The sequence below is a fragment of the Phlebotomus papatasi genome, chromosome 2 (assembly GCF_024763615.1).
Source record: "Phlebotomus papatasi isolate M1 chromosome 2, Ppap_2.1, whole genome shotgun sequence".
NCBI classification, from domain to species: domain Eukaryota; kingdom Metazoa; phylum Arthropoda; class Insecta; order Diptera; family Psychodidae; genus Phlebotomus; species Phlebotomus papatasi.
The window spans coordinates 111,217,565-111,243,573 of NC_077223.1; the positions used below are offsets into that span (position 1 = coordinate 111,217,565).

Below are 26,009 nucleotides of genomic sequence, written 5' to 3' on the forward strand. Positions count from 1 at the left end.
TTTAAGAATTTTTTCTCAGTTACGCCCCTTCAGAATGTAATAATCAATTAAAGCTTAAGGTTTTATCTTTAGTCTTCGATAGCAAAATATTGTGGCACTCTACAAAGCGGTAATTCCTACATCTTAAAAAAAAATTTTGTCAAATTAACAAGAAAAGTTTGTCAAAATGATGTTCTTCCACATAGAATATGTAGGAGTTTTGCCAAATAGGCGGCTAAGTGGATTTTGTTAAAAGTTTGTCAGAAAGATATATTTCCGTGGGAAAAGGTTTTGACAAATTGGTAAACAACATCCTTCTGACAAAATTTTAACAAGGTCAGTTTGTCAGCTTAACAAACTCTTTTTTCAGAGTACGCGAAGTTCAAAAGTTCGGCTAACATAATAAGCCGCGCTCCTTTAAAATTTTTGATAGTCAAATAAAATATTTCTATTTCTTTTCCAATAATTCTAATGTATTTTTCCCTAGAAAAAAGCTCTATTTGAAGCTACCCTAAGGCCGGCTTCAGACTGGAGGTTTAGCCCAGTTCCCGAAGGTCTCAAAAATCTAAATAATAAGCAATTTTAATGATTTTTCAAAATCTAATGGATCATTCGCCCTTAATATCCAATTCTAAACAACAATTTATTAAAAAATCGTGCTTAATAATGAATTAGAGGAGTTAAGCCAGATGGCTAAGCCTTAGGTCTGAAGCCTGTATAATTCAAAGGTGCTTCACTCCTCTCTACACTCGAACTACATCAATTTCATCAATTTCTCATTACCTGTACTAATTTGATGCTGGAAATGTTTTCTGTCATTCAGTCAAATCAATGCGGCATCCATTGTCGTTCATTTGGATTATCACTACTTTCATTCAGTAAGATTGTCTTCACACTAGAGGTTTAGCCCAGTTTACGAAGGTCTCAAAATCCTAAATAGCAACTAATTTAATTTGTTCTTCTGATTCAAATAGATTAATTCCCCTTAATAATCCATTTCTAAGTCAAAGATTTCCAAAAATTTTCGACTGATAAGAAATTAGAGAAGTTAAGCCTTATGGCTAAGCCTTAGATCTGAAATCCGTATAACGCTTGCAGATTGGCACCATCGGTTGTTTTTGGTCTTTCTGCCCCTGTTAGAAATCGCCATTTTTTAAGCATTTGAACCAATTTTTACGGTCGATTGTCGATAGGGAAACCGGAAAAATAGTTGATGACGTAGGACATGATTCACAAAACATTCGGATTCAGAAGAGTAGTCTTTTGATGGATTCTTAGGAAACCACCGAATTTTAGAAATGGACTCGTTCGGATTTTTGTTCGGATTTTTGTAGAGTATTTGCGGCAGAAATAGCACAAGAAACTCAAAGAGATCAACTCCATCCGGATGCGTCGGGCGTGCAATTAATAATAATCTCAAATTGGTGTAATGGATAGAGTTTGCAGACAAAATTTCAAAGACAAATCACAGATTTGTCCACTGAAAACGGAGCTTTGCATCACTGAAAGCTCTGGCAAAGAATTTTGTGTTTTCTGTCCTCAAAGGATTGCAACCCTAACGCATCCGGAGGGAGTTCATCTTCTTGATTTTATCTCTCTTTATCCTTTACGTTCAATTAATTTTATTTGGCTGCTACTGATCCTATAATATGAAAAGGCGTGGCATATTTTTAAAAGGTGGGGCTTTTAATTCTAGTACAGACTTGGTATAACAGCTGTCTGCTCTGTAAGGCACTACAATATACCATTTTCGAAAAATGAGAAATGTTAACTTCAAGTTTAATTGATTGTACTTCCCGAAGTGGGCGTGACTTAAAATTAATGGGCGGGGCTTTTCTATTAAATCAGAAACTACTTTCACACAATACTTATTTAAAAAAAGAAGCAATCTAAAGTTGATGTCAGGTAAGGGATTCCCAAATAATTTTTCTCAGTCAACACGCTAAACCAAGTTTATGTGTAATGTGGGACATTTTTTTATAAAGAAAAATATACAGAGAAATAAACTCAGAAAAATAAAGACTAGTGACTAAAAAAAAACAGAGAAATACGTAGAATCATATTCATGATGAAACATGAAGTGGAGATGAAATCGTTAATATGTTTATCAATTTTTATCGTAGAAGTTGATTATCTTTGTGTTTTGTTGAATGTGAGTGAAAAGAAATGATGAAGAATAAAATCCCCGCGAAATAATCCACTTTGGAAGGGGCGATTGACGTGAAGAGACGAAAGAAGCATCTACAAGCTCTGTAGGAATTGCCATTAATAAAAAAAAACAAACAATTTTCTATTAAAAAAAAATAAAATAAAAAAAAAAATACAAAAAGAAATTTTTATCTACCGAATAAATCCCTTTTTAAGAAGAACAAGTGAATAAGAAAAAAAAACAGTAGGAATAAAAAAACGATAATTTAACGAATAAGACAAAGTATTTGAAAAAGAAATCTCTTCCCTATCATCCCGCCTTCGTGGAAAAGTAAGAAAAGAAAACCTCAGTGCGAAATGAAACGTGGAGAGGGAAATTGGTGAGGAAGAAAAATGACGAGAAAATGAATTAAAAGAACCACTGATAGTGTAGGATGTGCATGTGGTGAACAAATACTCTTGCTGTGTACAAAAAAAGTGAATGAAGAAAATGGAAAAAAAACAAACAAGAAAAAAAACAGTGAAAAGGAAACTAGGAATAAATTGTAAATATTATTTTTAATTTTGATCTTTATATGTAAAAGAAGTATATATAAAGTAGACAAGAGAAACTTGGGTTATCAAAAGAAAATGAATGAGATAAAAAAAAACATCAAACACAATATTATTAAATAATTGATGATAAAAAAAAACTTTGAAAAAAACCTCTAAAAAAAAGTATAATATAACGTAAAGGTAATTTTTTTGATTATTTAATGAGTTGAATGATGACAGAGTAAATAAAGAAACTTTTTAAATTAATTCTATTTGCATATTAGAAATTTACTTATACATATTATATATATAAATAATTAAACTATTTACATGAGAGAATGAGAAGAAACAAGTAGGATGAAAAGAAGAAAAAACTTACATTTACAATTTTAATTATTGTATATTTAATATTATAGAGATGTGAAGGAGAAGAATTCAAAGTACATTGATAATGGATTATACATAAATATAAAAGAAGAAAAAAGAAATATTAAACAAAAGAAAAGATGAATTATTAAATGTATGTTGTAAATATGTGAAATATTGTGAAGAAAAAGCGATGATGGAATTGTATTATAAAGTATAAAAATAATTAAAAATGTAAAATTATCATAAAATTTAAAAGTTTTTTTTTATTCTCCTCAACGTTAACGAATGATGATCCAACAAATCCCATAAGAAAGACTACGTTACATGAAGGTAGTTTATGAGGGAGTGAAGGATTTGCAATGCCCACGCTGTCAGCGATCTTTTGTGCGTATCTGAAGCAACATACATATGCTGCGTCACGAAGGTATTAAGAATTATGTGTGCACAGTTTGTGGAATCAAGAAGGTAACGATACATTAATCGATGAGCTATATGAGTGCCACAATGAGAAAATTAGATCGTGATTCGGTCGGTAGTGCATTAAAAAATCAAGAAACATCGCTGCTCTTGACAAGTCTTAGTACGAGTTATTATTAAAAAAAAATAATGATCCACACTAATGGAGAAATGCCTCATGCATGCAGCGAGTGTAATAGGGTAAATGTCCTAATTCAAAACCATTTCCAGATGCTTTAACTTTGACAGAAGATTCACCACATAAAGTTCATATTTTTTTCTGAACAGAATTACATAAATTTGCTCCTTGACTCTTCTAAAATGTTACTGTTTAATGAAAATTCTTTAGATATAATTTAAAAACTTCTTAAATACAAGAAAAATACGCGAGCGTAAAATGCTTCAATTGGAAACAAATTAATCCAAATGGAGACAAGGGAAAGTTTCTAATTGGAGACAAACAGTGTATAAGTGAAATCGCGACGAAAGGCTTCCAAAACCTTGTTGAGTTGCTCTTGAGTGCAGGATTTGTTCTTATTCCTGATCTTTTCTCCTTTCCCATCTAAAACAATAAGAAAATCTCTCCAAAAAAATCATATTTCCGGGGTTTCCTATTGAAGCATTTGCAGACACTTTAGAAAAACCCTTTTTGCTCACGAAATAGGTAATTATTTCATTTGAAAACTTCACGTACCGTTAACAACAAAGATTAGCATTTAATTTAACTAATATTAACCTAAACTACTTAGTAGTCTCACAAAGAAATATTAAGAAAGACACACAAAAAGAGAGAAAAATTGCTAAAATATTTAAAAAAAGTAGAAAATTAAGTGCAGTGCCCCAAATCCCATGCCCTGTGTACAAAAAAGACCATTTGACAAAGCAAGAAAAGACTAAAAATTTGACCACTGAGGAAGGCTTGGAGTCTGAGCCGAAAGCTTTGGGAAGAATTTGAGAATTTTCTTTGCTTCTTCTTACCCGACGCTCACCGGTTTCCACACCTACAAAATGATAAGCATTTTTTGACCACGATTATCGTTGAGAAAATTATAAATGTTTATTTTACGTTAAAAGAATTTAATATTCTGTAACTGACTTGGTATATGAAATTTATTTATTTTTTATTTAATTCTAATTTGAGTGCAGTAGATGTAAAAACTGGCTAAAAAACAAATAATCTCAAATATTTCAATTCTTAAGGGGTTACAAAGCCCACGAAGACTAAAAAAATACAGAATATTTTCTCAAAAAATCTTTTAAAATGTATTAAAAAAATAAAACTTTTTAAAGTATTTGAACAAACAAAATTTGCTTTGCAGTGGAGAAAGTTACTTAAAGTAGATTTATTTTAATTCAAAAAACCAAAGATTTCCTGTTAGTTGATGAGTTAAACTTGTAATTGAACGGTGTATTTTTTGCCTTGTTTACAACTTATTTTACAAGGCGTTATATGATGTAAATATTCAGAAAATGGTAATTTTTGTATAAACTTCTCTAAAAAATTCATATTTCATTTAGAATATGTATACCGACTATAGTACGACTTTAATTCATCAGCTATCGGGAAATAAGGGAAGAGCACCAGCGATCGGCAGTGTTCCTCGGATCGTTAAGTTATTGTCATATTATTGCATCAATTAAAATGAACTTTTAAAAATTATTAGCTACTTTTTACCATTTAATTCTTACAAGAATACAGTGTATTAGTGTAGATTTAATTTATAAAACCAATTTTTCGTGAAACACCTGATTAAATTCGTGACGATCCGAGGTACAGAGTACACAGTAGCAATTACATCTATTTTTTATTAATTTATTGCTAAATTTTAAAGTTCAAACGGACAGATATAGTTAAATGGATCACTAATATACCAATTAGCATACACAAAAATACCAAATAGTATTTTGAGGCTTATATTTTCGACAAAATATCGCGCATGTCTCTTAACATTCCGATCCGTGGTACTTATTTGGTTATTTGGTTTTTTGACTTCAGATAAAACAACTTTTAGAAATCTTATCCACCGCAAGGTAATCTTATTCAAAAACTGAAAATTTCAGATAGTTTAAATGTTGTACTTTTATATTCTTAAGATCTTGAATTAAACATTTTTTTTATTATGTAGAAAAATGAATTTAGAGAATATATTTTGTTTTTGTTTTGTGTTTGTGATCAACGTAACTCCTTAGGGTAACTGATAAAATCAAGTTCTTAATTTTAGATTTAGACTTTTAAAACCTTGAAGCTAAATCAATAGTCTTTTTATCAAGTTTAAAGAGTATATTGTTCGAACTCTAATTTTTCAGAATTCTAGATTTTATCCCAAGTCTAAATTCATCTTAATAATTGCAACATTTGAGTAGGGGAAACTGGGGCATCCATCAAACACGGGTAGCACCAAACACTGCGATTTTTTAATCAGATTTTCGACTTCTGAGGACAAGACCTATAGAAATTTATAGGCATTTTAGGGATGCTTGTCCACTGAAGAAATGCTCCAGATAGACCAAGTAGTTTAGAAATAAAAATTAGTGTTTGATGGTACGCCGTGTTTGGTGGTGCCCCAGTTTCCCCTAGTTCTTTCCTTATTAAAATTACACGAGAAGTTTGCGATGATAATTCAATAAATCGCTATCAGCGATTGCCCTGTCTAGTCCTTAAAAGCATAGCACATACGACAATTGCTAAATCAAGCGTCGAATTACTTGCTCTAAAAATATCCTGAGCACAAAATTTTTGTGCTGTATAATTTATTTTGACTAAAAGTTCAGCTACAAGTTTTTTTTTGGAACAATTTTCTCCTTCACTGTATATCGTGATTAAATACTTTTTATCCGATTAAAGCTCTTGCAAGAAAGTCTGAGCAATATAGAAAAGGGGCTGTTGCTAAATGAAAATCCCATTAAATCTTGAAATTGTGTGGCAAGCAAGAATTTTTCCTCTCGATACAGAATTTTTTCCAGACGAAGGGCATAATCATGATTTGAATATTTATGTGAGCAATAAAGCACCATACAACAGGCTAACAATACTCAAATTACAGCTCTCTCTGGGCTTTTTATGGAACTTTCTTCAGTTTGGATTAATTTGGTTTCATATAAAATTGTTTCTGTTTTTTTTTTCTCTTGCAACTATTCTCTTGCGGGGGATAAATCATCAATCTTTGAGGGTGAAGGAGTGAGAAATATGGATTTGGGAGAATTTCCCGAAGTGTGAATGAAGAGATTTGTCTGAATGTGTTCCCATGGGATCTCACAGGGGAAACCTTGAAGGTGAAGGTTTTTGGAATCTGATGGCCAATATGGTGTTCAATATGTAGAGATAAGATATGGGTGAGTTTTTCGGGAGCGAGAGCGAGACATTTGAAGGTGTTTTTTGCAATAAAGAGGGAGTGGTTTTGGCGGGAGTGCGGACGGGGGAGTATGGCGCACAACTGATAAGGGACGATAACACATTGGATACCACCATTGATTTGCTTGTGCGCGCGTTTTCTTATCATTTCAGTCAGTGCCTCGGTGGATGGTGCACGGACTTCTTCAGCACTCCCAAAACGCTCTCGCTGAAGGATGCCAGAAGCGGGTGGCAGCAAAAGTGGTCTTCGACGGAGATCCAGTCTTTCGCGCCTGAGACGACGTCATAGAAAGAAACCACCAACACCTTATGGTATTTCGGTGAGTGGAATTCATTTATTCGGAATTTTCCCTCAACATCCTTGGGATTGCGTTTTGGGGGAAATCTTACGTAATGGAAGATGAATTTGAGACACCCAAGTTCTCTGAAACTTCACCGCGCCCCCGTCTCAGCTTAATGGGCAATTGAGGGCCACTCAAGTTCGGGCCATTTCTCAGGGAATTGTTCAGCGCATGCGATGCTCTCGAAGGGGTTTTTATCTCACAACAGAAGTACTTGATACAATTCGTATTTTGGTCTACGTTTATTTGTGTATTGTGTAAAGAAAAATACCGAAAAAGTGAAGTGGTCGTTAATTTAAAATTTAAAGTAAGATTCAATTTTGTCCGCAGATAACCTCTAAACTCTAAACGACGTAAGGGCCTTGACAGACATGCGGATTAGCCGAGAGACGGCTTAGTGTAATTATATTAAAAATAATGGTAAAAGTGCATTTCCAACATTTTCCACTAAGTCGCCTGTCGGCTTAAGTCGTAAGTGTGTCTAGGGCATAACCTAAAAATAGTGAACGTGATCAAGGTTTTACATGAATTTCTAAGTTTATAAATCAATGGACGTCACTAACTTATTTTGCCAAAGATTAAATTATTTACAAGTTTTAGGATATGTTTAGTCTAACCTCAAAAATTCAAGTTTCATTTTGTATGGTAAAAACCTTTTAAATCTATTTGTGTGATTTTAACCTTATAATTTAATAACGATAAAATAAAACAAGACTAAGATTTATCTGGAGCTCATAGGATGGAATAGTAAGACTGTGACATAGATTAAATAAAAATTTAGTAGGGAAAAGTACTCTCCCTTCGAAAGGTCATGCCTTCGAATAATGTGAATTTTCTTTTAAAGAGACTTACACATTTCTATTAAATATTAGATGGCTTATCATCAATTGTTGATAATTGCGTGATAATTTAGTGTAAATCTCTTACGAAAAACATAAGAAATTCACATTATTCGAAGGCATGAACGTTCGAAGGGAGAGCACTTTCCCCTATTGTGTTTATTTATGAAAAAATCTATATTCCTATTTGAATCATCTGGAATTATGAAAAATTCTGGTTCTGAATTAGCCTATTCTACCTTAGCTTTTTGAATTATTCATAAAATTCAAATTGCATTTAGCTTAGAAATTATAATTGGTATGAGACTCCTTTTAGATCATACATACGGCTCAATTATTTTACTAATAGCTCACAAGTTAATGTGAGGTTATGTTCAATATAACCCTACAGAGCTAACTTACTTTACATGTAATAAGTTTATAAAATTTTTCAAGATTAAATTAAATGAACAAATTACAGAAAATATTTAATTACAACTTAAATTTGTCTTACTTTAAGTTAATAAACTTCTTAAAAGTCATATTTATCATAACCTCATATTGCTAAATAACTACAAGAGGAAAAAACCATATAGTATCACTGATAAAAATGAGAGGATTATCGAGGATCCTTTGAAAGTGTCCCTGTTTTGCGACTAATTTAATTCAATTTTAACAATGAAAAAGTCATATTTGGTTTTTGCTCAGATCAGAGTAACATGATAAGTGTAATAAAAGTTACTGAAAAAACGTAATCCTTCGTGATGAATCTGCATACAAAATTTCTAAAGACACTAATGATGCTTTCAAAGGATCAAACATGATCCATCCTTTTGAAAAAGATATGATTCAATTTGATCCTTTTATTTTTACGACTGTATATATACACTTTCTAAATTAATTTCTTGCTTTAAGTTAGTTCAGTTAGTAGGATTAGGATTTAAAAATGTTTCATTGGTTGAAAAAGCAGATTAAAGCCCTATGTTTTTCATAAGAAGCTTACAAACAAAGCTGCTGTTTACATAGAGTTGAAGAGCTTTTGCGGACCTAATCATGTCTGGATTTAATTTAGGTTATAACCAAAATAATCTTAAATTTCAACATAACCTCTTCTCTATATAATTAGAGCTATGGACCTCATTGTCTGATTTGGGGAAATTATGGTTGTTGTAAGCCTAACCTAAAATATTTCCTACGTATGATTTTAATGCAAATAATTTATTTAATATAATTATTTATTAATTATTTAATTTATTTATTATAATTTATTTATTTGTATCTTTGAGGTAACAATTTATTTCATTTAAAATTTAAAAAACTTGAAGATGAGTTTTTTTTTATTGTGGTTAAATTACCTATCAAAGAATTCTTTGCAAGGAAATTCAGAATATTTATACCACATAAAATTCATTTTGAATACAAATGGACTCTAATTCGATTGGCTTTTTTTTAATGGAGCTATTTTTAATTTAATTTGGGTGTCGGTGGCATTTGGTTAAGTTGACCTATTGAAGTAATATCTTCAAATTTTGTAAGGTTTTTGAGGATTTTTTTTTAAAGATTATGAGTATGTGAGTTTAATCAGGGCCCCATCAAGCGTAATAAAAAGTGAAGCTATTTTTCACTTCTCACGCCTTAAACAAATTTACTCGTAGTTCTTGTATTATTTCGGCGAGCATAATGAAATATGTATTTTTAGATAGCTTTTAATGCACGATTTCGAAATATATCAGACTGATAAGTCAATTCTCTTTAGGAAAAAACTTGCCAATAGTCTTCAGTGTCTCTATGCAAAAACGTATGGAAAAATGAAATGTCGAGAGACCCCTGGTTTAATATTGGTATAAAAATGTACAAGAATTGGTTGGTTTTTTAACAGTTTCATGCTCAAATATACGTTCTCGATAATTCGGATGGCTTTTTGCCCAAAATGCCCAAATGAGAGCTAGTCTATTGTTTATAAAATGATAAGGCTAATTAAATTTAAATGCAACAAATCGTAACATAACCTTAAATATTTTTTAGGTTATGTTCAATTAAGAGAAATAAGAGAATGAAGCTTTTTATAGCTTTACGGAATTTTTAAATTAGTTTTGTTTTACCATGAACAAAATAATATTTAAAAATTTCTTTAAACAAATCAAATTTTAAAGGTTAAGCATTGCATAACCTAAAATTTTTCTAACACTTTGGGAGGGATTTAAATTATTTTTGAAATTATTTTCGATTAGGTAAGATCGGGTCGGAATTCTCGAGCAAATGAATTTCTCTTTGCCTATATTGTGTAAAACATTTTTGAATCACACTCATAAATATTTCAATGAATAGAAAGTAATTTCATTACTTTGAATGCTTTGAATAAATAGTACTTTGCTCCATATTCTTTCTCAAGAAAAATATAACACATAACATTCTATTGTATCACCCCTGACTAACTGCCCCTGTCTCCCCTATACACTATGTTCTGGAAACAAATTATTTGAACTACATTTTGCTTATTGTAGGTAGAATGTCTCCACATGTAATATAGCTACCATAGCTACCCCTTGGTGTCCTCATAAGCGGCTGACGGCCACAAAATTTCCTCTCTAGAGGAGAGGGAGGCACCAAAAAGTGGGGCAGAAGCTTAAAGAATTTTCCACGCAGGAGCAATGGTAGCGAAGGAAAAGCCACCTCGTGTGCGCTGAGCAAATCGATCCACCATATAGAGAAAAGCTTCGAGGGGCAGGAAAAAATCCCTCAGAGTTGGTGCGTGAAGGAGAAAATTCCTCAGCAGGGTGAAAGTGTGGAGGCGGCAGAAATTCCGTGCAACTCGCCATTTTTCCTCCCCAGTGCAAATGCTAGTCCATCCCAAATGTGTCTCAGTCGGTCAATCAAAATCCACTTAGATGGCAAATTCGATTGGGCAAATTGGCGAATAATGATTTAGTTTGATCGTGTTCACGGGGGCCTCTTTTTTGTGTGCTGTGTGGGCTTTTGAGTGAGATTTTATTGGGTTTGACGGACCCATTCGAGAGGATCTCCAGAAAAGGAGTGTTTGGTGTGTGCCAGGAGAAAGGAAAAGGGAATAAAAATCACAGTGGCCTCAATTAAAACTGCGATTTTGTATCACTGAAAAGTTGTAAAATCCACGAGGTGGTGAAGAAAATATAGCTAAAGGGAAAAAAAATAGGGAGACTCTTGAGGCCGGAAAAAGGGACAATTTTCCGTGAAATAGAGTGCGCGAGTTGTAAGGGGTTTGTGGTGTGGAAGAAAAATCACCATCAAGAGCAATTTTTTAACATCCCCATTTTCACGGTTTATAATTGGGTGTGTGGATTGAAAAAATGCAGCCTCCACCGAGAAAGGTAATCCCATAAGGGAACTTCTCCATTTTTCTCTCACTCTCCACAGAACCCCCTAAATCCCCCAGAATTCAGTGGCCAAAAAATCTCCCTGACAAATCAAATATTGATTTTTTTCCATGTCTAAATTAAGAAAGTTCTCCCATGTATTATTCCATGCACAATCGAATTTCATGAGGTACAACACATGAGGAAAAGACCATCCACCTACGTGCTGGATAATATTTTCCTTGCATTATTCATTCGGCAGAAAGCCATCGAGTTTAGCCTTAGCAAATAGAAGATTAATTGATTTTATGGTGGTCACTTTGCAGGGTAACTACACCAAGTTCCTCAAGAATTTGCATGCTGAGCAAGTGGCAAAGCTGCAACTCAAAAATCAGCATGAATGCGATCTCCTGGAGGATATTCGTCTCTTCACGATTAAACGCTCAGCCATTGAGAAGTCCTATAGTGAGGCACTGCTCAAGATATCATCGGCTTATCTCAACAAAAAGATGCCTAACATTCCCGACATTAAGATGGAAGGAGCAGATGAGAAATGGTGAGTTCTTATTTCTTCAAAGTCCGTGTTTCCTCGAACTTTTTCGTATTCTTTGGTACTCTGTGTCCTCTGTGTCCACTCTGAGACCAAAAAAATTGTTTTGAGAAAACATTTTTTTAGACCGTTTTTTGAAAAACGACTTTTTGAACTATTTAGGACATTTAGGATCTATAAAAATCTTATACTGGTAAAAACAAAAGGATCAAATTGATCCAAATTTGATGCTTTTGCAAAGGATGGATCAAATTTAAAACTCTGAATACACATTTATAATAATAGAACGTGTTAATTTGAGCCATCCTTTGCAAAAGGATCAAATTTGGATCAATTTGATCCTTTTATTTTTACCAGTATTATTATATTTCCTCTACCCAATTATCATTTGCGGCTGCTATCAACTAATGATAGATCTCATCAGAAAAACGGTAGAAAACCAGATCGAAATACCGGCCGAATTAGCGGTCAGCCTAGATGAAGAAACTTTTTTGGATCATCCTCATTTCTTCCGGCGTTCGTCAAAAAGTATTGTCTTCTCCTCAAAACCAAAAAAAAGCTTAGCTTCGAAGCTTATGACCTTCGGTATTCTTTGCTTGTAAATAAGCTTTCAACATTCATTCGTAAAAACTGAAGATAACACACGACTACGTCAGACACGATATTCGAAGAAACCTGTTCGGATTGTTTAGAAAAACACTTTGATGATCTCTTGAAAAGCTCGATATAGATATATTTATATTTATTCAGAAGACCATTAGGCGGTTAAGTTGTTCTTTGGTGTCTGAAAATGAACAGTATCTAGTAAATCTAGTACTATCAACTTCGTTTCTTTTCGGCCTCTAAGTATTCAATGGAAAATATGGATGTTTTGGGAAAATAATCTTTTTTTAATCGTTTAGTACCGCTAAAAGTCCAAATCTTGTGCATGATTGTAAACTATAAGAGCGTCAAAATCTAGGATATTTTTTGTAGGACTTAGTTTAACTCCGAAGCTAAGATATTTTTGATCAAAAAAATATTAAATTGACTTGCAACATAATGCTGCGGTCCCGAAAGAGTTAAAGTAATTTAAGATTTTTGCATTTGATAAAACTGCTTCAATCCTTTAAGGATAATTGGGTCACCGGTGACCCATAGAGGAAATAATTTTTTCTAACTATCTAGTAATTTTTTTCTAACGTATGTACACAATCGCAAGGTAGAACGATGTTGGAATATAGGATAGTTTTTGCAAATCTCCGGATATTTACTATACATATAGTAAATATGTAAGCTCAAATAACGTTATTAGTAATAAGATTAATTGTTGATTCAAATAGTGACATAATAACTGAATTAATTTTTAATGGGTTGTTGACTTTATTTATTTCTACTTCCGATGCTTCTAATTCCCTAACTATTACTTATTCTTAGATTATTTCATTTACTTTTCAGTAGTCAAGTGTTTTGTTTTTTATTAAATTCCTTTTTTTGTCAATTGGGATTTCCAAGAGGAAAAGACTCATGAGACGTTTTGTACGTTTCTTATTTGGGCTTTCAATTTTAAGGTTTTTAGGATGTTTATCTTGCAATAATTTAGGAAAAGCAATTTTCACAAAATCGAGATATTATGGGTAATATCATCTGTACACCTAGTACTTTTTTAGGACTCTTGTAAGTCTCTCGTCTCGAAAGCCTCTCTACGCTTTAACCCTTTAAGGACGAGACGGTTAAAAAAAAATACTTTTTCTGACTTTTTAGAGCAAAACGCAACTTTAGAAGGCGGTAGGAAAAATTTCATTTTTGGGTCACCGATGACCCAATCGTCCTTAAAGGGTTAAACACTTCGCATTTAATGCATTTCCCATTTAAACTTATTTAGATAAGAATAAAATCAATTTAGAATGAAATCCGCCTCGTTAGTGCCAAATTTCCTTTCAGAATATAATAATCTTACATTAGTTAATAAATTCTTTAAAGATGATATTATTGTCGTTATTAAATGCATTTGGTATTTGAAAAGTTAATCTTAAATCTTTAATCAGAAGCGTTTAGAATGCGATGTGTTAGCCTTTTCTGTCCATATCTATGGTGAAAAGAATACCTATTGATATTTTAAGAACCCGTGTCAGAACTTATTGACACCCTACTCTGTACCATTTGGAATACGAAATTCGAATACTTATCCTTATTGAAAAACGCATATTAATGAAAAAACGCGCTATATTACTTAGATTTTATTAGATGCATTAAATAAATTTCAACATTTTGACAAAAGTGTCAATAGGGGTTCCCTATCGAAGAGGTGCTTCTTCGACTCCATATCAAATTTAGTACAAATTGCTGTTAAGGTTTATTAACAAAAATGTTTCATTATTTAAACTGTGCAAGAATCTAAGATTTTTTTCATGTATTTTTTAGGGGAATTCTGTAACAATATGAGAATGTCCTATGACAAATTTTTGTGGTGATTTCGGGAGCAGGACAATTTTAAAGCTCAATAAGACCCAAATTGGCAATGCAAGGAGCCCCATGAAGCTCTTAGTAATTGATATGAATCTAATTTTCGATTATATTTTTCTAATTTGCCATGTAACAATTTTTAAATTTGTCATATGAGAATGTCATACTGTTACAGAATTCCCCTGCTGGTCATAATGCATTTTCGCATAAAAGTGTGAAATATAGGCTGATTTGCCAGAGTGTACACATTCAATTGTGATCTGCTCTCACCTTGTTCAATCGATTTAGAGAGCTTTTATTATGTGCTCCCTCCTTAAACTGAAATGAGAAATGATTCTATTAAAAAGTCGCTGAGGTTGTTTAAATGTTACGTGTGCGTGGTTTATTTCCACACTGGCCAACATGCTGATAAGAATACTATCTTTTTTTTATCTCCCTCTCACTTGAAATAGCAATTGCACGTGGAATATTTTTGGCCTTCCCAAATCTGACGAAACCAAGAGATATGACCATTTGTTTTCTCAAGGGGGTAATTTATTTTTGTTGTTTCTGACGAAATTATCAAACGATTTTGTAGGAATATGTGGAGCGTCTGGCGTACGGTGCTGGAGGAAAATGAAAAGCTGGCCAGAGCCCGTTTGGCCGCCATTGAAGTATTTCAGCAGCAAATAGCCGATGAGGCTAAGATGCTCCGAGATTATAAATTAGCCATCAGCAAAAAGTGCGTCAATCAATTGGCAAATATTCAGAAGGAGTTGCAAAATTGCGTAGTACGCGTGGATACGACAAAGAAGCAGTATTTCGATGAGGAACACAGTGCCCATGATGTTAGGGACAAGGCTAGGGATATCGAGGAGAAGTTAAAGAAGAAGAAGGGTTCATTCTTTCAGTCGATCACATCACTACAGAAGAACAGTGCCAGGGTGACTTCGCGAAAGGAACAACTGGAGGAGAGATCATCTGGAGCCAGAAATGACTATCTACTGAGCCTGGCTTCGGCCAATGCCCATCAAAATCGCTATTTTACTGTTGATCTTCAAACGACAATGACCACAATGGAGAATTATGTCTATGAACGAATAGCTGACTATTTGATGCTAATGGGACGCACCGAGTTGCTCACCTGCTCCGCTACGCAGCATTCCTTCGGAAAGATCCGGGATCAGGCTCAGCAGCTGACGCGCGAATACAATTTACAGTGCTGCTATTTATTCTATCCCGTACTCAAGCAGCACATTCAGTATGAATTTGAGAATTGTGAAAATGATCCCATCACTAAGATTACGGCGGAACATGAATCAGCAGCGGCAAATCTCAGTCGTGAGGCAAAGATTATGGCGGGAAGGATTTTCCGAGAGAACAACAATATCAAGGAGTATGTGAAGAAATTGGCAATTTGCCAGGCTCTGCGGGATGCTGGGCAGCGTGTTGATCCTCAGGATCCGCATGGAGTAGACCTGGAGACGAAAATGGAGGACTTCCGGGAGTGTGTGCGAAAAGCAGAGACGGAGAAAGCCAAAGCGGAAGCCTGTATTGAATGTCTGAGGCAAGGTGGAGTCAATGTGGATGAGTGGCTGCAGGAAGCCGAAACTCTCGGGGTCCAGGAAATTCATCGCTCAAACAGTTCCCTCTCGATGAGGACTGATGCTTCGGGTCAGGGAGAACAGCCGAGCTCAGACAGTTTCTACGATTCAGACACGGAGGAGCAACAGCCAAAGATCGCTCAACCATCGACATCTCAGGCTGTCGTGACAGCCCGGGATGTTGATCCGGAGGAAGAACTTTCTCAGGCAGAGTCAGTGCCAGATCATGCCGATGTTGATGCTATGCTGGAACAGGAGAGGCAGAAGATTGAGCAATTAACAGCTGGTTGGGATGATCCGACTCAAGTAGACTGGGGAGCTGAGGGAGCTGGAAGTGCAGTTCCAGCTCAAACTGGACCAGTTTTCAAATGCACTGCCCTGTATTCCTACACAGCCCAGAATCCTGATGAACTGACCATTGTGGAGAATGAACAGTTGGAGGTGATTGGGGAGGGTGATGGTGATGGTTGGTTGAGGGCCAGGAATTATCGAGGAGAAGAGGGCTATGTACCTCACAACTATCTGGATGTTGAGCGCGATGAATTGAGTGATTCGAGTCAACAGCAGGCTCTGGCCACACAAATCTCCTTCTCTTCAGTGGATTACACAGTGGATGCTGAGGAGCAGGAAGCCTATCAGGATTCTGCCCAGTCACCAGATCAAGTATCTGTGATCTCAGCTCCGGTCAAAGTCACCAAACCCCAGCCTGAAATTCAGTATTGCATTGCTCTCTATGACTACGATGCTACGGCAGAGGATGAACTGACCTTCGAGGAAGGGCAGATCATCAAGATCACCACAAAGAGTGCCCATGGAGTGGACGATGGATGGTGGGAAGGTGAATTGGATGGGAAGCATGGAAATTTCCCGGCTCTCCTGGTGGAAGAATGCGATGAGACAGGAGAACCCTTGACTGAGGGCGAGGAAGAACCCGAAGATTCTCCCATGACACCACCTTCTGTGCCCGATGCTGTCCGTCAACTTCCAGTTCCCGCACCTCCGCCCACTTTTGAGGCTTTCTCATCGAATGGTGAGTACTCAAAATTCTATAAAATATTTTAACCCATTCCTTACCATGGTATTATACATCATACGCAAATTGAGTGATTTTAGATGATTTATTCCTGGGCAACTTTTATCCTAATTGCTGTCAGGAATGTATTTTTAGTAACTTTAGTTCTTCAATTACTTGGGAAAAATGGTCCGACAGACATGAAAATACATTTTGTTATTGCTTTCTTGCTTCGCGGAAGGTCATGCAAAATTTTTGCTTAAAATGGCGAACGGAAAATTCGACATCCCGTCGAATTTCTTAAAATTGGCCTTTATCCTCTTTCCTGATTTAAATTCTAGTTGCCAATTTGTTTTATTGGATAGTTACTCTATCTAAATCAATAGAGTTTGTAATGAATTAAGGCACAGAATTTAAATTCAGCGACCGTTAAGACGTGTGTTTGACAGGGACTTCCCGCGCCCCCATAATAGATAAAAAAAAATTTCTTTTCAAAAAATTCATCTATTAATCTGTAGGAAACTAATCCCAAAATATGAACTTTCTATCTCAAGTATTTCTGGTACATTGACTGAATGGGTTAATTGGAAAGCGTACGACGTATTCGACAATTGTTAACCCAAATTTCTGTTTTTTTTTAGATACCGAACCCGATCAGGTTCCTCCACCCTCGCAACCACCTCCACAAGCGCCCCAGGCTTTTGAGATGGAGCTCTCAAAGGCTCAGCAGAAGCAATATGGTTCCCATCAGTTCCAGTCAACTCCACCAGGTGAGTCCTTTCTTTCTTCATTGTGAAATTTTTAGCTTTTCCTGCATGTTCTGTGTCGATGTATTCTTTGTCCTGGCTTTAATGATTTCTGTGTCTTTTTGTGCTTACTCAGTGTTGGTTCTGGAGCAAGAGGTAAATGTTTCAAAGATTTACCCAATCTAGAGATAGGTGTAATGTGAAGTTCTTTTTCAACAGGGAGATACATCAGAAACGGTGACCAAAGAAGATGGTGGTGAGGAGTTTGGCCTGAATGTTGTTCAGATATCTGTAACAGCTGCCACTCCAATGGCAGAACATCCAGAGATGGCTTTTCCTCCAGTGAAGGAAGAGGTTGAGGCTGAGGAGGCTGAAGCTGAGGAATGTGCAAAGGAATCACCACCGGGTGAGGATGAAGATAAGGATTTGCCTCCTCCACCACCTCAGGAAATTCAGGAGAATCCTGAGGAAGTGGATGATTTTGGTGAGGATCTTCCACCACCAGCTGAAAAACCGCCCGAACCTCCTGCAATTCCAGCTCCTGAATCTGATCCTTTTGGCGCTGATGGGGAATTTGAGGCAAATTTCGAGGCTAACTTCTCAGCCAACTTCGAGGATGCTTTTGCGGGTGATCCTGAGCCGCCGAAGCAAGTTGTTGGAGGACGTGCCAGCATACCGGAGGAATTGGCTCCTCATCAGCTGGAGAGATTGCAGAATCTCAAGGAGAGCAATGCCTAAAAACTCCTTTTTTTAATTCATAATTGTTTCTTTTTTGTGTTCTCTCACTCATTTCTCCTGGGAGTCACACGAGGGAGGACGCCCCCGGGGCCTCATATAGCAAATCATCAAGGGTACATGTTCATTTTATTATTTCTCGCCATTTTTGTGCGCATATTCGAAATTGGGGAAGTTTTTAATTTCCCAGTAATTGTTACTTGTAGTACATTTTCTTAGTGGCAATATCAGATGAAAAGGAAAGGACAAGAACTATAGATAAATTGGAATAGAAAATATCTTTTTTTTTAGATTAAAGAAAATTGCGATTAATTGTAAAAACTGCTAAAAGGACAGAAGTTACAGTGAGGTGCAAAAGTTAGGAGTTGTTTCTGAAGAGATTGAATTATTTTTGTTGCAAAATCATATGAAATGTTTTTGGATCATGCGGGGATTTTTTGATGCCTTGTTGTCTAATGAATGTATCTTCCGGATAGGTTTATTGTGAAATTATCCGGTATGGAATTGTATTGTCGAATAACATTGCATAGATCAATTTTCTATAAAATATTTGGATTTTCTGAACAATTGCATAATAGATCTTGAAAAATTTGGTGCCGCTGGAAAGGTCTTAAAATTCTCTACAATCTATGATCACATTATTTTAAAGAAAGTTTAAAATAACCTACAATAAATCGTTGCATTATTCCCTATCTCTGGTTTAATTTGGCCATATCGCCATTTGCATTGACCCTTATTCCGTTTGAACTAATTTTATTTTCAGTTTTTATTTATTTTAATATTATATCAATGGCTCAGAATAAGACTGAAATAACTCGCAAATAGTCAACTTTACAGAAGAGCGATTTCAAGCAGTGATTTTACATGCGGAGTAAAGGGTTTTTAAAATTGAAAATCCTTATAATTTTGAGAATTATTAAATTTCAGATGTAATGTTGTTTACAGGGAAGGTGAAGAATGTTAAAGAGCACCCAAAAAGCGTAAGAAACGAATTTAGTAAAAGTTCGAGTCTTAATCTGAGTTGTCAATTTGGTTTATTTAGCGGGATTAAATGTTTTTTTGTAAATTCAGAGTTTGAACTTATGAAAGATAATTCTTTAAAACCCAGTTCTACACCTAAAATATTTAGAAATTAAAAATAGTAAAGATTCAACTACGTGATTCTTTTGAACTTTTACACATTTTGTCAGTGGCGTTTATAACAAAAAAATTGACATTTTCCAAAAAAAAACAAACATTTGAAAGATAATAATTCTCGTTCCAATATATCGTACTAAAAAATATCATTAACTACGAAAGAAAATCAAAATATCCGATTTCTAAAACTTGAATAGAAAATTGATCATAACTAAGTATGAACTAATCAAAAACATTTTGGAAAATATAAAAAAAAAATAAAAAGCCGTGAATAATTTCCAAAAAAAAAAACATTTTAAATTGTTCTTTTTTTAATAATTAAAAGCCGGTTGTTTTACTGGGAAAAATTTAATTGTTCACTTACTGATATTTTCCTCTGCTTTTTTTACTGATCAAAATTATCTTAGTAGAATTTTTAGTGTTCATTTTGAATTTAATGGCTATGACACATCTTTTAGATCAGGAAAATTCGCATTCCTTTCTTTTTTAAAAAGTTTGTATATTCAATTCTTTCGGATTCAAAATTGAGCTGAATTAATTTAATTTAGTGTGATGTTCAAATGAAGAATAAGATTACGAAAGTGTAGGATAGGCATATATGCAGAACTTTTGAATTTTCTCCTTCTGAAATTTTACTGATCTAATAGGTATACTGGAAACATTTGTATTCATTTTTAATTATTAATGCTTCCGGCATATCTTTTATATCAGTAAAATTCCATAAAGTTCACATTTCTTTGTTTCTTAAAAGTATTGCATGTCTATTCAATTTTTAGACCTTTTCGTCTTTTGAACATCATAGCAAATTAAATTTAATTCAGTTCAATTTTGAATGCGAAACAGTAGGATAGACATATACATAACCTTTGAAAAAGAAAGCGATGTGAATTTTGACTTTATGAAAAATGTTCCTAATCTAAAAGGTGTGCCAGAGCCATAATTACCTAATTTTATTTTCGTACTGACCAAAATTTGCGATTTTACTGACTAATCGTTATTACCAAAATAGTGCCTATTCAGCTGCAGCCTTATTTAATTTATGGGATACTGATTTGAAAAAGAACTTAGTGACATTCCCATAGTAATCTGTATACCTTCAGAAGTAAAAGACATCAAGGAATCTTAAAATCCCCGGCTAAAATTTTGTAATATAAAACAATATTTTTCATTTACATAATTTCAATTTTCAAAGCCTTAATAAAAATTTAGCTAATTTGATATTTTAAAAAGTTGCTTTAACACATTTGCATCTCACTGTTTTGTTTGAGAAAAATCTCATACAACGTTCATTTCATGCACAAATTGAGATGAAAAACTGGAAAAAGTGAATCTTTTCTCGCTCATTTTTTGTGCGAGAAAATTTATGATCAAAAATTATTCGAGGAAAACAGAAAAGATGGTTTAAATCCCTCTAAAGAGGCTTCATTTTTACAAAATATAGAAGAAAAAAAGAAACAACACATAAAATGGGAATAAAGCGATGGAAAAATCGCAAATAAAATTCAAGGGAAAAATAGAATATTTCAATGTCGAAAATTTTTTGTGTTGCGCAATTTAAATGGATGAATATTTTTAGCCGAAAAAGGTTCTTGTTAGACGTTTTATATCGTCCTCTTTACACCAAGAATATTTGTGAGAGCGACAGTTGAATCCTTCTGGTGGATTTTGAATAATATTATAGAAGGGTATTAAAGAATTTTTGAATGGAATTATTTAAAAATGATATTCGTTGATGACATAAATAAAACTCATTGTAGGAATAAATTCAAAATACCTCACAGGAAGGGAACTGCGAAGAGATATTTTACACAAGAAGAACCCAAATTTTCACTTTGATGAATCTTTTTTAGAGAAATAAATTCGAAATGTTGCTGTAATATCGTCTTATTCCTCTTATTTTTTTAAACAAATTTTTAATCGTGAAATCTTTTTGTTGGACTTTATTTCGAGACAAGAAAAAAATCGTAGATAATAAAGGAAAAATTAGCAAAGTATCTTTAATAGTGATGAAAAAATTCTAGACTCATTGAACTAAGAAAAAAAAAAGAAGAAATGATTGAAATTGAAAAGCAAGAATGAGGTTGAAGAAAAAATATGCAAAAAAAACTTACTCTATGCGCTTGACAAAATATTATATTTCTGTCTAATAATCTAATTATAATATGTATGATAAAGAAAAAAAAGAAAATCTCATGAAAAGAAACATCCTTATAATCACTTTTTTGAGTTAATGCGGTGCCTTTTATCAACCACAATCTAGTAAATGTTCAAAATTTACCAAATCTTCCTTTTAGAGAGCTTCTCGTAAAATGATTTAATTGCGCGAAAATTTGCATTATTTTGGGATGGTGTGAAAGAGGATTTAAGAAAAAAATAGTTCTTTGAGTTCTTCGTGATTCACAAGTTGAATATTTCGCTTGAAATAGTTTAACTCTCTTCTATCTATCTCTCTTTAGTTTCTGTCCTGTTTGGACGGGAAGCAATTAAACTGCATGATGTTCTGTAAAAAGTTATACAATAAGAATTCTGAAAAGAAATATATATATATGACAAAATACAAGATATTTGTTTATTTCTAGTGTACTAATTAAACCTTCATCTGCCCATAAAACTCCAATTATTTCATAAAAAGAACTGATAAGTTTGCAGAAAATATTAAGAAAAATTACAGCTTAAATCCCAGAAAATCTAGGATTACCTGGAGGAAGCTCCAGGAATTCTCTGACCACAGAAGGTATCTGAAGTGTTTTGGGCATAATATACGAAAAAATCCCAGAAGATCTGGGTTTTCTGGAGGAAGCTGGAGAAATCTTCTGACCAACTTGGGTATTTTGGGTGTTCTTGACAATATACGGAAGAAAATTCCAGAAGATCTGTGAATCCCTGACTAGACTGGTGTTTTTAATATTAAAGTTTTAATATTGAAGTTAATTTGTTCAGTGTGTAGGCAATTATTGAAATATTGCTTTCAATATTCGCTTCAATATTGAAGTTTCATTTCAATGTCACTTTGAAATGCTATTATTTCAATAATTTGTCTAGTGTGTATGTGTAGACAACTTAAGAGTACAACGCTTTGAAAAGTGAACGTTTTTTAGCAGTTTGCTGTTCTCAAGTGCTTCTGCGTTAACGACCTTTTCGCGTTGGTTCCTGTCACGACTGTTTGACGGTTTCAGAACACGGTGAGGACAGGGGAAAACAGTCGAGATAGGAGCCAATAAAAAGAAAAGTCAATAATACAGAAGCACTTTGAGAACACTAAGGTGATAAAAAAACATGTTCGTTTTCCATTGGAATAGCACCATTATGATACTATTATTCATAATTATACTATTCCAATGAAATTTACCAGTTCTCAACGAATTTGAACCAATTCATAAATCCCTCAAAAGTCGCCCAAAGTAGTTGAAGAGTATTAGAATTGGATTTTCGGATAAAAATTACTTATCGTTTCATTACCGCTTCATGACCTTTTGAAGTAATAAATTAAAGTTTTAAAACAATTTTTTTTTAGTTCTAAAATAAAGGCGAATATCTCTTAAATTAGAAGAGCTAGACCTCTTAAACTTCATATAATGTTTTTAGCCAAAAGAAATTTTAGCCTTTCTTAAACTTTTCCTTAAGTAGAAGAGACTAGACAGACCTGTGCTCGTTAAAAGTCGTGTAATATCGGAAATTTTGTGTTGATAATTTTAATGGAAATTACAAGCCATACTAGTAACACTAATCCCGCTCATTCACGGTGCCATGACAAATATTTTTGCGCCAAAAAGACATAACAGACATAAAAACTCATATAGGAAGAAATTGTTTTCTTGATATCTTTGTCGGAAGACGGATAGCTGTTCACTACACACCTTTTTACTTGAATATTGCAGAAATACAAAGAAATTAAATGCAAATATCACTTCAAATGGAAAGTTCTTAAATCGCGCGCAATTCAACTTTGAGAGAGAGATAGAGACACAAATAACTCACTTGTCACAAAAATCTCTGAAATGCGACAAACTATTTTCTTCTCTATTTTATTCTTATAAGCATGTCGTGTCCCTTCTTGTAATATGTATTTTTGTATTCCTTATTAACCAAAATAGTGTTGTACAAAAGGGTTTTTCTCAAACCTATCCTGAATTTTGGGACAGCTCAAAAGAATATGAGTTCCAGTTCAAAATTTCATCCCAATTTTTTTTGTTGTAATATCGACAATTATTCACAATTAACCCAAATAACTGTATTCAACTAAATTATTAAAAGTATTTTCTTGTGAAAATGACTTAACTCTAAGAAATTAAACAATTTTCACATTAAAAAACCTCTCATTTTCTCTACGTGAATTCTCGCGGCATTTCGAAGAATGCCAACAGGCAACACCAAATTCACTTCGGCTTTTCTTTTAGGCCAGGCCTGGACTAGACACCTTATTGCTTGCATAATTATTTAGGAATAAAATATTTTAGCACCAAAATAAGAAAGTACCATGAATTAAAATATCTCAGATGCTGCGTGAATATTATATTATATTAATGCGGGAAAGTTAAGTCAATTACTGAGAAAATTTCCAAACTATCCACTTGTAATTCAGACTAAAAATTGTATTAACTTATTAACAATATGAAACTTTTACTCCGATTTTCCAAAAAAAAATCAAACTAAATGGTAAGTTGTAAAGTTTATTGCAGAAAATTTGCATTTTTTTCCGTGAATTTTCTGGAATCCTAGTGATACATTGTTAGATGGAAAAGCTTAGTAGTAAAGAGAATTCTATTTTCCTTCGAGATTCTCTTAAAAACGCTTTTATTTGAAATCAACATTTGGTAGGTTTAAAAAGCGCTATCTCTTGTGCATACAGAAAAAGTTCAAAAGCTTTTCGAAAGTGAATTTTGAATATTACTCTGAAAGAAATAATTTGCAAAAGGGTGTAAAAGGGTGCAAAAATCGATTAATTTTGGAGATGAATTTCGAATTAAACGAAAAATTTGCAATTGGGTGCAAAAATTTGCAATTTGGCAAATATTTGCCAATTATTGCCTCCCTTTGCAAATTTTTACCTCCGAATGAGCACTATAGTAGCGCCATCTGTGGTGAAACACCATAAATATGATTTGGCATTCTTGTCTGCCGCATTAACACAAAATCTACGTACACTCTCAATGAAAATGTTAATTGCACTTTTCAATTTTTACTCCACTACCACCGTAGACACTTTTTTTTCAAAAACTTTTCACTTTATCTATTATTTACCTAATTTCTTAGCAAATTTTGCCCATTTTTCTGCATTTAAACACTGACATTTGCAAGAATTTTTGTCGTCGGACTATTACTGAATGAACCATCCAACATGTCAAAAATTTTTGCATTAGGATGCAACCTCGCGAACAAATCCTTCAAAAATCTCACTATTTAGGTCTTTTCGTCAGAAAATATTTGTCACAAAACACTCCAAAGACCTGAGCAAACTTCTGAACCACAAAATTTCTTTTTCCCAAAAAAATGTTTGTCAATTTTCCTACAAAACATTGCTCAATTTTCACCTTATTTCTGTCGGCACCGTGTTTTTGTGAATCATAACACAATTCTCTACCGTAGGAGCTTTTCTTCCCATTTTCCACTATTATAGTTATTGAGAAAACACGCGAAAACTATCACCACTTGGCGAATTAACTGCACTGTGAATTAATATTTTGTCTGCCATTTGACAATTCTGAGCGACACTGGAACTGGAAGCCATTGGAAATTGCTTATTTTGTCGCGTGCAAAATGGCAAACTTTTGCATCCTTTTGCATATTTTTGCAAAACAAAGTTGATTGAATTCGAATTGACCAAAAAATCGATTGAAATTAATCGATTTTTGCAAAAAAGTCGATTGGAGCCAGGGTTACTACCCTTTTTGGTTAATTACATGGAGTGGGTGTTCTCCTTTTGCATCCTTTTGCAAATTATTTTTTTCAGAGTAACGGTTTTGATATGAAAAATTCCGATTTTTCCATGTAGAAAATCCCATATTTTGCCTATTAGGGGAAGGCTTTCAAGCTTCGAACACATTCTGCGTTCGAACTTTTCATTTTTTTCCCATATCTCTTTATGAACCTGACGTTATTTTGTCAGGAAATGTGTGACTTTTAAAATATATTGATTCATTATAGAAATATCAGAAAAATATTAAGAGTTCAAAGCCAGAGTGTGTCCGAAGCTGAAAACCTTCCCCTGTCTCATTTACAAAGCCTCTGTATTAAAATTGGAATTTTAAATTGCATTAAATAATGCAAAATGTTCTTAAACTTTAGGTGCAGTTTTATATGAATTTCTCAAAAGAATAATAAAGCGCTTTTCGTGTTGAATATCCTCCTGGTTTTCACAACATCTGTGACCTGGCGCTCCTTAGGAACATACTATTTCCAATTATGTACATGCGGTCGCAAAAGAGAGAAAAATGCCGATAACTCTCAGATAGAAGAAATATCAAACTGATGG

At 33.8% G+C, this 26,009-nt stretch overlaps 1 protein-coding gene across 3 annotated transcripts; it reads left to right on the top strand.

Annotated features, from left to right (window-relative positions):
• The first annotated feature begins 6,943 nt into the window (after positions 1–6,943).
• LOC129800868 (protein nervous wreck) lies at positions 6,944–22,097 on the top strand. 3 transcript variants are annotated; one of them, XM_055845577.1, is made up of 6 exons: positions 6,947–7,158; positions 11,656–11,885; positions 14,902–16,937; positions 17,561–17,689; positions 17,802–17,821; positions 17,885–22,097. In XM_055845577.1, exons 1-6 carry the CDS (start codon positions 7,054–7,056, stop codon positions 18,401–18,403), a joined length of 3,039 nt encoding a protein of 1,012 aa, XP_055701552.1. In that variant the 5' UTR covers positions 6,947–7,053; the 3' UTR covers positions 18,404–22,097. The 3 variants fall into 3 exon arrangements, with proteins under 3 accessions (XP_055701554.1, XP_055701552.1, XP_055701553.1); XM_055845578.1 differs by lacking the exon at positions 6,947–7,158 and adding an exon at positions 10,709–11,344; XM_055845579.1 differs by lacking the exon at positions 17,802–17,821 and having other exon boundaries at positions 6,944–7,158.
• Positions 22,098–26,009: the final 3,912 nt, after the last annotated feature.

Coding starts and splice junctions, on each gene's coding strand:
- LOC129800868 (XM_055845577.1), top strand. CDS start 7,054: ATGCCAGAAGCGGGTGGCAGCAAAAGTGGTCTTCGACGGAGATCCAGT. Junction 7,159..11,655: donor CAACACCTTATGGTATTTCG/GTGAGTGGAATT, acceptor GTCACTTTGCAG/GGTAACTACACCAAGTTCCT. Junction 17,690..17,801: donor GTTCCAGTCAACTCCACCAG/GTGAGTCCTTTC, acceptor GTGCTTACTCAG/TGTTGGTTCTGGAGCAAGAG.